This window comes from Xenopus tropicalis, chromosome 4 (assembly GCF_000004195.4).
Source record: "Xenopus tropicalis strain Nigerian chromosome 4, UCB_Xtro_10.0, whole genome shotgun sequence".
Lineage (NCBI taxonomy): Eukaryota > Metazoa > Chordata > Amphibia > Anura > Pipidae > Xenopus > Xenopus tropicalis.
This window is the reverse complement of record NC_030680.2, coordinates 106,928,352-106,942,566: the sequence shown is the minus strand read 5'-3', so window position 1 is coordinate 106,942,566 and position 14,215 is coordinate 106,928,352. Positions and strand designations below refer to the sequence as shown.

Sequence of the window (14,215 nt, the reverse complement as noted above, 5' to 3'; positions counted from 1 at the left end):
ATCTTATCTTCTACAGGTCATAGGTTAAGGTCCCCATACACGGGCCGATTGTAGCTGCCGATATCGGGTCCCTTAGACCAATTCCGCAGCTTATCGGCCCGTGTAGGGGAAGCAACGACGATTTAGTCGGATCAGGGACCACATCAGCTCCAGGGCCAAACGATATTTGCCCGATATTACCCACCCGCCAAGCGAGCGGATCTTAACGTGTACGGCCACCTTTAACCAGCTACAACATGCAAAATCAACACATTTACATAATTTTATGTGGGGTAAAGCAACAAAAAAGTAAGTTTACCCCAGAAAACCATTCACCTGAATCCAAAATGGCTACATGTCTTTCTACTACAAAGTACCAAGCCACAAAGCTTTCCTAAAATTGGTGATTTTGATGACATTTCCAAAAATCACCTCAAAGCTTTCACTTTGCAGCATCTCATCTGCCACACAGCATTAGGTACCACGATAAATCATCCTTAATATGAGGTCCACTGAACAGTTTGATAAATCTATGAACAGTGGGCATCAAAATACATGGCACTTAAAAAACCCCAAAATATACCTTGTGCACACTAATTTTATGGCTTTCATTTCACTAATTGATAAACACACAGCCAGTTTCATATGTGGTTAATGTTGCAAAAAGATTAAATTAAAGGGACCTCTGAAAACCATATATTTTTGGAAAGTACACAAATCCGAAATTGGTAAATATTTCTTTCTACTCCAAACTACCAAACGGCAAAGCTCTCCTAATATTAATGAATTTGGTGGCATTTCTGAAAATCACCTAAAAATGTTGCAATTTGCCTTTATTTTATCTTGCACAACTTCTTACATACAGGTAAATCACGCCAGATATAATGCCAGAGGTCTACTGAATGATTTGATGCTCAATATGCATCGATATACCATCATCAATTATGTGGTACGTTTGGACCCCAAATGAAAATAGTACAAACAGAGCCCCCGACTGCATATTATGTGCCGTAAGACCCCCTAACTGTATATTTTTGAAATATACACATTCTGATGAATTCAAAATAGGTAAAGACATCTTTCTACACCAAAGAACTAAAAAAAAAGTGTGTGTGTGCAGTGCAGAGAAAAAAGCCTTTACGGTAAATAACGCAGGAACTACATTCTTTCACTCTAGGTGAAAGTTTTAGCAGGAAAATGCCCAAAATCCTCACAACAGAACAGAGCATTGTTAAAAAGTCTATAGGCAAAACAAAAGCTATTTTAATAATGTTATCACTCACTTCTGTATAGACTACAAAAAATCTGAGCAGAATTCAACATAGAATTCTGTAGAATCTGGCCTGAAGGAGTCAGGCAACTGTGTCTAGAACAGCTCCTGTGTCTAGAACAGGTATATTCTCCTTGCCAAGCAAGAAAATATAGATTTTAAGGGCAGTGGAAAAAGGGGGCCCAGTGACAAATCTTCGTTGTCGCGGGCGACTAAACTCCCTGCAACGCGTCGCTGCAATGTCCCGCAGTCGCTCACAGTTTCCTCCGAAAATAACTTCGGATGACTGCGGGGACACTACTGCCCTAAGACTGCCCCTTATTTCGGAGCAGTGGAGAGTAGAGGAAAAGGCAGTACATCAAACTACTCCATTTAATTAAATACAACATATACTGAAAACTATAACTATACTATAAGTCTGGTGCTCAGAAAACAAACACGCGAAAAGAAACACTGAAACACAGAAAACCCCCAATACAGCAATGATTACAATACATATTCAAATATATTATTGACAAAAATAACCTACAAGCATTCTTTTAATGACTATATGGAGAGCTTCGGTAACTGAGAAGAGACTAAAGAAAGTACCGGCTACATAACTCAATTCTCCATGCTCGCACAGGAGCTGAAGTGATATGTAGACCTTCAAACATGCCAAGTTTCAGTGAGAGTAAAATTATATTTAACACTGGTTAAAAGGGAAGTGAGAAGACTATTATCTGCTCAGTTATTTTACACTTGCTTATTTTGACAGTGCAAATTCATCACAAAACATTAGGGGAAAGCTAAAGTTTCCATTGATTAAAAAAATTAAAGAAGGGAAGCAACAGAATAGCACATGCTAATGGCTCCATTTTTTCTATTATTAAAACTTCTACCAGCAAAAATGAATTACTACTTTTCAGAGCAGGCATGGCTACAGGCTAGAAGCAGAGGCAGATTATTACTGCAACTGTTACATTTAATGCAGTTAAATTTTGCAGCCGCAACGTAGTTGCAATGTGCAACTGTTATTCTGTTTCTACAAGTCCCAAGACTTGTTGCAAAAAACTGCTTACAGTTTTTCCCAATGTTGTAGTTTCATAGAGGTATGAACAACTACAATAAAAAAGTAAAACCTATAAATACTGCAGCTATAAAGTTGTGGCTGAAATGGCTGTCTGGCTGTCATTTTAATACAGAATTTACGGTTCTAAATGACATAAAATATAAATTCTACATTCCTTCGGTTGGGGGGGGGGGGGAGGTAAGCGGGGTAGCTTTTAAACCTCCTTTGTTCCCCCACCCCAGAAACAGAAATGGGAAGGCGTAGTTCAATCTCTCCAATAGCTCCATACAAACACATATTTACCCATTTTAGCGGAATTTAGACTTTCTTAAATAATATATGTTTCACTCGGGACTCGAATGAAACATAAAATGCATGCAGGGTGCATAATAATTCACTCCACTTTCAACAAAAAAAGATAGTGGTAGATGTTTCTGGGAAATGAAAGACATGAGTACTGGGGTGTTTTCTGAACAAAATTTTTTAGTGAAGCAGTATTTAGTATGAAATTTAATCAAATGTGAAAAACGGGTTGTGCAAAAATCTGGGTACCCTTGTAATTTTGCTAATTTGAATGCATGTAACTGCTCAGTACTGATTATTGGCATCACCAAATTGGTTGGATTAGTTCGTCAAGCATTGAAACTTCTTAGGCAGGTGGGTCCAATCATGAGAAAAGGTACTTGGTAACTGCTTCCTGGCTATCTCCTCCTGGATGAACCGACGCCAGCTCTAACTTAACCTAGCTAAAACAGAGCTCATGGTCTTCCCGCCCATACCTGGCCCTCCTCCTCCTTTCACCATTACTATTGATGGCATGACCATCAACCCTGTAAATTCTGCACGCTGCCTTGGGGTTATCTTTGACCAGTCTCTCTCCTTCTCTAACCATATTAATAACACTGCCAAAACCTGACGCTTTTTCCTCCGCAATATTGCCAAGATACGGCCCTTTCTTTCACAAGTGACAGCTAAAACACTAATCCATGCCCTTATCCTTTCCCGCTTAGATTACTGCAATCTCCTGTTAACTGGCCTCCCAGACTCCCACCTCTCTCCCCTGCAATCAATTTTAAACTCTGCTGCCAGGATCCTCCTGCTCTCTCCAAAGAGGGTACCTGCTCAGCCTCAATTAAGCTCTCTTGCATGGCTGCCTGTTAAGCAAAGGATAGCTTACAAAATCCTTCTGCTGACATTCAAAGCCCTTCACTCCTCTGCTCCTCACTACATTTCTTCACTGGTCTCCCTACATGTTCCTGGTCGTCTCCTCCGCTCCTCTCAGAGCCTCCGTCTTTTTACACCATCCACACCCATTGCGCTCTCTCGTCTATCTCGCTGCTCCTTACCTCTGGAACTCTATCCCTGAATCCCTCCGTAGGGAAAACTCACCCACTCTCTTTAAGAAAAAGCTCAGTGGTTACCTTCTGGAGCACTAAAACATTATTTTGCCCAGTCCTGCGCTTAAGGGCAAATGCCCATACCTGGTGCACTCTTACCTTCCAGTTTGTGCCTGTATGTTACCCAACCACTTAAATTGTAAGCTCTACGGGGCAGGGACCTCCTTCCTACTGTGTCTCATACTACATGGCACTTATATATATACACACACATATATGTATTTATTGTATTTATTTATTATATCACTTGTCCTCCCTGTGTGTAATTTTGTATTCTGTAAGACTGTACAGCGCTGCGTACCCTTGTGACGCTTTATAAATAAAGTTATACATACATACATACATACTTGTTGTGCTTCTGTTTGACTCTCCTCTGAAGAGTGACAGCATGGAATATCATGGAAAATCTATGGTATGATTTGAAGCAGGCTGTCCATGCTTGGCAGCCATCGAATATAACTGAACTGGAGAGATTATGTATGGACGAATTGTCAAAAATACCACCATCCCAGAATAGAAGGCATCTAGAGGCTGTTACATTTGCAAAAGGAGGGTCAACTAAGTATTGATATAATATTTGTTTTGAAGCATATTGCATATTTTTTGTTAATCCAATAAACTTTGGAAGAATTTGCTGAAATACTACTGTTTCCAGAAGGCATGTTATTAATTAAAAGGAAGTTGCTCCTTTGAAAGCTCAGCCAATGATAAACAAAACTGCAAAGAATTAAATTAAGAGGAGTTCCCAAACTTTTTCATATGACTGTGTGTGTGTGTAATATATATACAGTGGTGTGAAAAACTATTTGCCCCCTTCCTGATTTCTTATTCTTTTACATGTTTGTCACACTTAAATGTTTCTGCTCATCAAAAACCGTTAACTATTAGTCAAAGATAACATAATTGAACACAAAATGCAGTTTTTAAATGAAGGTTTACGTTATTAAGGGAGAAAAAAAACTCCAAATCTACATGGCCCTGTGTGAAAAAGTGATTGCCCCCCTTGTTAAAAAATAACTTAACTGTGGTTTATCAATTTCAATTTTCAATTTCAATATCAATTTCTGTAGTCACCCCCAGGCCTGATTACTGCCACACCTGTTTCAATCAAGAAAGCACTTAAATAGGAGCTACCTGACACAGAGAAGTTGACCAAAAGCACCTCAAAAGCTAGACATCATGCCAAGATCCAAAGAAATTCAGGTACAAATGAGAACAAAAGTAATTGAGATCTATCAGTCTGGTAAAGGTTATAAAGCCATTTCTAAAGCTTTGGGACTCCAGCGAACCACAGTGAGAGCCATTATCCACAAATGGCAAAAACATGGAACAGTGGTGAACCTTCCCAGGAGTGGCCGGCCGACCAAAATTACCCCAAGAGCGCAGAGACAACTCATCCGAGAGGCCAAAAAAGACCCCAGGACAACATCTAAAGAACCGCAGGCCTCACTTGCCTCAATTAAGGTCAGTGTTCACGACTCCACCATAAGAAAGAGACTGGGCAAAAACGGCCTGCATGGCAGATTTCCAAGGCGCAAACCACTTTTAAGCAAAAAGAACATTATGGCTCGTCTCAATTTTGCTACAAAACATCTCAATGATTGCCAAGACTTTTGAGAAAATACCTTGTGGACCGACGAGACAAAAGTTGAACTTTTTGGAAGGTGCGTGTCCCGTTACATCTGGCGTAAAAGTAACACAGCATTTCAGAACAAGAACATCATACCAACAGTAAAATATGGTGGCGGTAGTGTGATGGTCTGGGGTTGTTTTGCTGCTTCAGGACCTGGAAGGCTTGCTGTGATAGATGGACCATGAATTCTACTGTCTACCAAAAAATCCTGAAGGAGAATGTCCGGCCATCTGTTCGTCAACTCAAGCTGAAGCGATCTTGGGTGCTGCAGCAGGACAATGACCCAAAACACACCAGCAAATCCACCTCTGAATGGCTGAAGAAAAACAAAATGAAGACTTTGGAGTGGCCTAGTCAAAGTCCTGACCTGAATCCTATTGAGATGTTGTGGCATGACCTTAAAAAGGCGGTTCATGCTAGAAAACCCTCAAATAAAGCTGAATTACAACAATTCTGCAAAGATGAGTGGGCCAAAATTCCTCCAGAGCGCTGTAAAAGACTCGTTGCAAGTTATCGCAAACGCTTGATTGCAGTTATTGCTGTTAAGGGTGGCCCAACCAGTTATTAGGTTCAGGGGGCAATTACTTTTTCACACAGGGCCATGTAGGTTTGGATTTTTTTTCTCCCTAAATAATAAAAACCCTTATTTAAAAACTGCATTTTGTGTTTACTTGTGTTATCTTTGACTAATAGTTAAATGTGTTTGATGATCAGAAACATTTTGTGTGACAAACATGAAAAAGAATAAGAAATCAGGAAGGGGGCAAATAGTTTTTCACACCACTGTATATATATATATTATATATACCCCCGCCTAATGGTTTCAAATTTAGTGGGGTTTATACAGGAGCAGTGGCCAGCTCCATGTTGTAGCTCCCACCCTTCCCAGCTGCAGTCAGGTGATCCCAGTGGAGCCAATAAAAGGGCATCCATATGGGGGTTTTAACCTTGAAAGCAAGAAAGTTGCAGGTAAAACTTAGTCCCTTTGCTAAATGTATATTGAAGCAGTAGAATTCTTAATGAATCGCATAAGTCAGTGTAGGACTGGCCAGAAGGGATGACTTTGACGCAGTTGGCCAGCTTGAAGTATATTGCAATATATGGACAAACAATCCCTGTTTTGCTTAAAGGGAAGGGCATTTCTTAGTAGCTTAATGCACAGAATGTCTTAATGTCCTATATATATTGATAATGGGTGAGAGCAGAGGATCTCTTGTTGTTGTTTCTATATTATATATATATATATATTTTTATTTATTTATTTTTTTCACACACACACACACACACACACACACACACACACACAGGTATGGGATCCCTTATCCAGAAACCTGTTATCCAGAAAGCTCCGAATTACGGAAAGCCCATCCCCATAGACTCCATTTTCAGATAATAATAATTCAGAATTTTAAAACGGATTTTTTAGTAGACTTAAGGTATAGAGGTCCAAATTACAGAAAGACTCCTTATCCGGAATACCCTTGGTCCCAAGAAGGCACTCCCGTCTAAGAAGCGTTATCAGAGCCTGGGTGCAGTCCGATCGATGTGTAGAATTATGGCCATATTGAATGTACCGTACTCACAGGTCTTACGGTGGATCAAAGTCGTTTATTCATAAATACATGTTATTTATGAATAAACGACTTTGATTTACCTTAAGACCTGTGAGTGCAGTACATTCTAAGCCATTTATTCATAAATACATCTGATGAGATGTATTTATGAATAAACGACTTTGATTCACCGTAAGACCTGTGAATGCGGATATATACACATATATATATATATATATATATATTGAAGAAAAGACCAGCAACACCGGATCTATTGCAAACAATCAATTATATATTGAAAAATACATGAACAGCTGTTCATGTATTTTTCAATATATAATTGATTGTTTGCAATAGATCCGGTGTTGCTGGTCTTTTCTTCAATATTTAAATTCTTTTACCGTGCACCTGGGATGAGGATTGAAGCGGTGTGCCACCCTTGGTTCGATATATATATATATATATATATACATACATATATTTTTTTTTTTCCCCTCACAGACATTATGACAGTCTGGCTGTGTGCTTACTGGGACCAGTTCCCAACCTGCCTTCGGCTCACAGGATAGTAAAAAATGCTCTCTTATCTTGTTCTACTGTGAAGTGATAGATTCTGCTTTCCATACTGGGTGGTACACAGATTGCTTAGAATGCAGAGGGACTTCAGGCCCTAGAGTATTTGTTCTATACAAGCCAGAAATCAATACAACTATACATATTTGGTATTTGTATGTGCTTTCAAAAGCAGTTGCATTTACATGGCTAGATATAAGTCTATATATAATGAAAACATTTACTTTTAGGTATTTAGAGCCTAATAACTTATTACAGAATTGGAATCAAACAAGATTTAGAAATATTAGGTTGTCCTGAGAAAGGCAATATATAGTTTTTAGGTAAACTTTGGCTAACTGATAAAATACTTCAGCACTGAAGATCATAAAAAGTTGTATGTTGGGGCCATAGTCCAACATACATGCCAGGTGGGTTATACAGCCAGTCGATCCCTAAAAGTGTGTGGTCAACCTTAAGATCAATTTGCATACTACCTGTCAGATCAGTCCATTTTGCATTTCTGCTTTCTCATCTGAACACTTTGAAAACTACATTTAAATTACAAACGGACAGGAGGGACAGCAATATGTTAATAACAGTTCCCTTTTTAACAGGCTGTATATTCCACTGATTGTAGCTGTACTTCCCCTTATACTTTCTATTTACAGAAGAAACTAATTTGTTGCATTTCATTACCTTCACCATTATGTATATTCTAAACATTATACATTATACTAAGTTTCAAAATTCCAGGGTTTACAGTCTAGAATGGGGATTACAAAATGGATACTGAACAGACAATTTAAATTTTAAGATAAAAGCATGGCATAATATGAACCTGTAGACACTACCTAACCTGCAATGCTTACCATGTTTAAAGTACCAGGAGTAAATAAAAAGTTCCTGCAGCTTTGTCAGACTCTGAGAATTTTTATTATGGCAATGTACAGGTATGGGATCAATTCTCCGGATCTGATGGATTCTGTCTTTCCATAAAGTGAAGCACGATTAAAGCAGAAAAATGAGTGCCAAAATATTAGCGAATATTGCTTACCTGAGACCCCAGGGCAGTGTGTCTGTAAACTTAAACTGCACTAGTCTTGGGTACTACTTAAGGAGTCTTCCATGATGGTCTATATACAGGCCTGGATTTGTGGGCAGGCCATGAAGTCCCGGACATAGGGCGGACGAAGATTTGGTGGCATGCTGTAAACAAATTTACTGGGAACTGGGCGGGGGATTTTGAGAGCCGCTTAATTCTCCCTCCCACCCTAGTTTTTACAATTTCTATGAGTGTTCTAAGCCCTCCTCCCCTGCCAGGATTTCAAATGATGCAGAAAGAGAAGAACTGTTTTGCAGCTGGATTTCAGCTTATAAAATTAGTATTTATTCATACTTTTTGAAGAAACAGATTACAGTGATAGGTTTATTAGGGGTTTCTGTGTTGTGTGGGGCTCTTTAACAAATTTTGGTTTGAAAACCAGTGTTCACCTTTAAGCTAGCGCAAAACAAGCAAACCAGGCAAAAAAAAAAACAAAAAAACTTGTTCATTTACAAAATGGCATTTCTGTCATCCGTATAAAAATGCCATACATGTAGTACCCAAAGCACATTGCAGAATATGTTGATTACAGAAAAGTATATTACCACATTGCATGTTAAATAGCAGAAATCAACTTTTACAGAAAAATCATGATATACATGACAAAATGACAATTAATGTGACATTTAATTGGAGGTGCCAATTTGTTAGAAACCACTGCCTATTAATATACCTGCTAACCTTGGGCCCTGGGGCCAGTATTTCTCTTCCCTGAAAATGAATAGGCCCAGGGTCCTTTCTATGGGAGTGCGGCACCATCCTCCAAACTGAATCTTCCAGTGCTTTCTTGTAACAGTCTAGGAACAGCATTTGTGCAGTATAGTACAGTAGACTTTTTACTATATTGCGTATGTGCTAGTCCCAGACAGCGACAATAGAAAGACAGGAACAAAGTGTAGTACACATGCATAATGCAAGAAATCACTGGGAACTTCAGTAAAGATGGCTGCATTGTGCTCCTATAGAAAGTAACATTGTGCATTTTTCAGTGAAGAGGGGCATTGTCCCAGGATTAGTGATTATACTCAGTGAGAGTGCCTAACAAATTTGTTCACCTATGCATTACACTTTACTTGCTCTTGAAAGAAATTGGCATTTGATATACAGGTAACGGACCCCTTATCCGGAAACCCATTATCCAGAAAGTTCCGAATTACGGAATGGCCATCTCCCATAGACTCCATTTTAATCAAATAGTTCACATTTTTAAAAATGATTTTCTTTTTTCTCTGTAATAATTAAACTGTACCTTGTACTTGATCCCAACTAAGATATAATTAATCCTTATTTGAGGCAAAACAATCCTATTGGGTTTAATTACTATTTAAGTAATGTTTTTAGCAGACTTTAGGTAGGAGATCCAAATTACAGAAAGACCCCTTATCCAGAAAACCCCAGGTCCTGAGCATTCTGGATAATGGGTCCCATACCTATACTGTGCAGAAGGCTTTATTTTTGGTCATGAATATGCAATATCCAAGACCTGTCATTGTGCTTAAGCTGACAAAGTACAATGAAACAACATCCAAAGACTGCAATGATACAGTAAACTAGTAGAATGCTTTCTTGGTTTTGCAATTAAGGAGAAAATTTGTATTATTCAGTAAAAAAAAAAAAAATTCCTATATCAGATTTTACCAGAGCTCTCTTGGGTTAATGTCCTGCACAGCATATTCTCCACTGGCAGAAAACACCAGCATGGAAAGGTCTGATTTGGCCCTCTACTGCACCAGATTTTTACAACTGTCCTAGAGCATTTGCTCCAAAGCCACGTGGGAACTGAAGTAGTACTTACCACTCAATGAGTTGATTGTATGCTGCCACACTGTTCCTTAGATAAGGCTGAGGATTGACATTGCAACCAAAAGCATATCTGAAATGTCCATCTTTTAAGCGATACGCCTTTCGCCTTGAAACCACGGACGTTAGCAAATCTTTTAAATGTTTCTAGCAAATAATAAAACATAAAAAAATCAGGAAGTGTAAGCAATCAGCTTATGGAGTTATTAATGATCAGGCAAAAACAGCAGTGGTCACAACACCACTAAGACTAACTTCTCTCTCCAAAACTCATGTCTATGGCAGACCAGGCCACGATAGATGGACCCCACTCTTAAAGCTTGATTTCCCTTTACTAAGCAGTGGTCTATCTGCAACTACTATGTTTGCCACAGTCAGTTTCCTGCACATGTGCATGGGAAGTAGTGAAAGTACATTAGCATGTTTTGGTTGCTGCCATCTTTCATATGAGCCAGTGGTGTCAAAGTGATCAATGTACCATTATTCACAAACAGATCAGAGTGAAACTATAAAACTTTAAAAAAGTGTTTCTTAAACTTTCAAACATCACCTAAAAATTAAGAACATTACAGGACCCCAGAAAGGCACAGGAAAAAGAGTGACAAATACTTCGGTGTAAAGCGTTTCCCGTATTGATAATGTCACACATCATTTTCTCCAGCAGTGAAATTGCAACTAATGTTATTGACTGCAATCACATCTTTACACGGAGGTAAAAATGCTTAAGCAATGCCCTTGGCACCAAATGTCATGGAAAGTAGTTTGGCATGTGTGACATTAAAGGACATGTCAACCCCAAAAATTATTTTTTGCCTAATAAAAGAAAACATAATTCTAAGCACCTTTCCAATATCAGTTTAATAAAATGATTAGTGCTTTAAAAGTTATTTGTAAATGTAATTGCTATAGAAAGCAGCATTTGCTGAACTCCTGGTTGTTACTTTTAAACAATGTTTCAAGTGCCAGGCTCCTCCAGCACGGCAGGTCTGTAAAATCTGTGGGCGTTTGGACAGGCAGACAAACTAAGTAAGATTCATTGGAAAGGTCTACGTAAATACAGCCATAAGCACTTACAGTAATGCTGCACTGAGTCCTCTATAAAAAGAAACACAGGATTTCTTGTTTCCTTTTTTGTAAACATCTACTAAGGGAATCTGACTTCCTCTCTCAGAAAAATCTTTCATTCCCTGGGCCAGAGTCTGTGCAGGTCTCTCCTCTCTCCAGACCCCCTCTCCCTTAAGAATTCATAAAACTCACTCCCCCTCCCTTATGAATGTGTGATCTGAGCTAGACTGCAAACAGGAAGCGATGAACACCAAGCTAAAATGGCAGCTGCAATCAGAGAAAGCTTCTAGGGCTCCAATACTGCAGTTGTCTAATGACATTTACTAAATTGGCATCTATTTGTCATAATGTACACAGAGTGAATTTCAGCCTTAAAAACAGGAAAAGAAAAAATATCCCTCTTTTGACACTTAGATGCTTAGTTTATGTAGGAAAGGTGACAAACACTATCTGAACTTCCATAAATAAATATAAATGGATTTTTACTCATAGACATAACTGACTCCATAGACGCGTATGAGCCACTCACCAACCCCCTTAGGTTTGCAGTGTATATATCTATATACATTTATGTAAGTTTAGTGTTGATGCACTTTTTTTAAGCTCACATCAAAAAAGGAAGTAATGTTGCGTTTTAGTGCGAATTTTAAGGCCAAAATCATCCACTTGTGAAAATAGTCAAGCAAATGCCATTTTTGACAATGCTTTAAGGTTCTGGCATTCAGTAGCAGTAGAGGACTGCAAAATGTATACCTACAAGAAGATAAGTTGTTTGCTAGGTGTGATAGAATGCATAAAAATCTCTCTAAATGAGAATGTGTTTTTCTTCTATTTGATCAAGTGATTTTTTGTGTGTTCACTCAAACTATAAATGGTTTATTATATGAGTTCCTATACATTTAATGGTTTCATGTACTTATAGGAGACATTTATGATGGCACTTGTACAAATCACCTTTTCTGTGGTATTCCTGACTAGGCTAATACCTCCTTGCTTCAGAGAACCCGCATAAACATTAAAGTGAAAGTATTTGTTTCTTTCAAAATACAGGTATGGGACCCATTATCCAGAATGCTTGGGGCCTGGAGCTTTCCGGATAAGGGATCTTTCCGTAATTTGGATCTTCTACCTTAAGTCTACTTAAAAAATTATTTAAACAGTAATTAAACCCAATAGGATTGTTTTGGCCCCAATAAGGATTAATTATATTTTAGTTGGGATCAAGTAGAAGGTACTGTTTGATTCTTACAGAGAAAAGGGAAACCATTTTTAAAAATGTGAATTATTTGATTAAAACTTTCTGGATAATGGGTTTCCAGATAAGGGGTCCTATACCTGTAATTAAATATTGGTACAATCTGGAATTCTATGGGAGTGGAGTATGCATTATCTAACAAAACTTTAAGTTGTTAGTACCAATGTAATGGGAAGTGGGAAAGCAAAGTTATGGAAAGCAGAAAAAGCACTATTTGTACTTGTAAGGGTCGCCCCATATATATCAAAATAAAAATTCAATCAGTCACAGTTTACAGTGGTTTGGATGTTGAGCATTTCAGCTTACCTCTAAAGCACAGGTGACAATGGTCACTGCTTCTTCTGTTACATTATCCAGCCCATGCTCAAAGGCTGTAACAATCATACGACCCTCCAACTGCCCTCGTGTAGGAAGAGACATAGTGTGAGAACACAATTTAAGCTCATCATCTTCCTGTGGATCTCTACTCACAAACTGCTGGGCTCCTGCCAGGGGGTTCTGTGCCTGAAAGCGATGCTACATGGGACAAAAGGTTAAAATACCAATCAATCTAAAATCTAATTATGACCATATCCAAGAGATACCTAATCTGTATGGTTTGAACTGCTTTGTAGGCACATAGTTGCATAGTTGTGAGTGGGTAGCCTTAGGCTAAATAAAAATAAAGGATGGGTATAAAGCTATGCCAGTTCTGCAGTGGTCAGCATTGGTGCATTGTACAGCTGGATTCCAAATTTTATTCAGTTGCCTATTTTTGCCCTGTTTACTATTTTTTTTTTTTTTTTTACAATTAGACATAATTTTCTCAGCAAAAATCATATGAAAATTATAGCACTGAATCTAAGCAACAAAATGAATGACATTTTCAAATTGTGTTTGATAGATTCTTACAATGGATTCCGATGGTAACATTACACTTTTAAATACATTTTTTTTCTACAATTACAGTAAACGCAAGAAGAATAAAAAAAAAAAAAATATTGCCTGGTCACAGAAATTGTTCAATCTTCAGTTATGACAGGGGAGCTTTTGAAATTAACTTACATCAAATTTCTGGCGGACAGATGAGATTTTTTTTTTGCCCTTTGGTTTTCCAGGTTTTGTTGCAGAATTTAATGAGCCTGTTCCTTCTGATTGAAAAAACAAAAAAAAAACCAATAGTTAAATAAGCAATGTCAAGAGCCTTAAGGTGGACATACACAGGCAGATTTCTGCTGCCGATTGGGGCCTTCAGACCAATTTTGCAGCTTATCTGCCTGTGTATGGGCACGACTGACGGGCCTACCCGACAGATATCTGGCCTAAAATTGGCCAGATCCTGATCAGGCAGGTTTGATTTTCCCATTGGATCGGGGATCACACTGGCTCGTTGATGCGACCCTTGATCCAATGGCCCGTATACCCACTGTTTTAATTAGATTGCTTGACCCCAGGGCCAAACGATCAAATTAGACCAATATTGCCCACCGTAAGCTGAACAAGTGGTTCACACAGTGTATGGCCATCTTAAGTCAGCAAGGTTTATGTTCAATACAGCAAAGGACAGCATCTCATC

General features: G+C 38.5%; 1 protein-coding gene across 1 annotated transcript in view; it reads right to left on the bottom strand.

Annotated features, from left to right (window-relative positions):
- The window catches only part of tada1 (transcriptional adaptor 1), a 46,131-nt gene that overhangs the window by 3,739 nt on the left and 28,177 nt on the right, over nt 1-14,215 (bottom strand). Inside the window, exons 5-7 of the mRNA NM_001005070.1 lie at nt 13,705-13,790; nt 12,967-13,176; nt 10,336-10,487 (exon numbers count right to left, since the gene is read on the bottom strand). Coding sequence (NP_001005070.1) covers nt 10,336-10,487; nt 12,967-13,176; nt 13,705-13,790 — 448 coding nt within the window. The remainder of the gene's footprint in view (nt 1-10,335; nt 10,488-12,966; nt 13,177-13,704; nt 13,791-14,215) is intronic.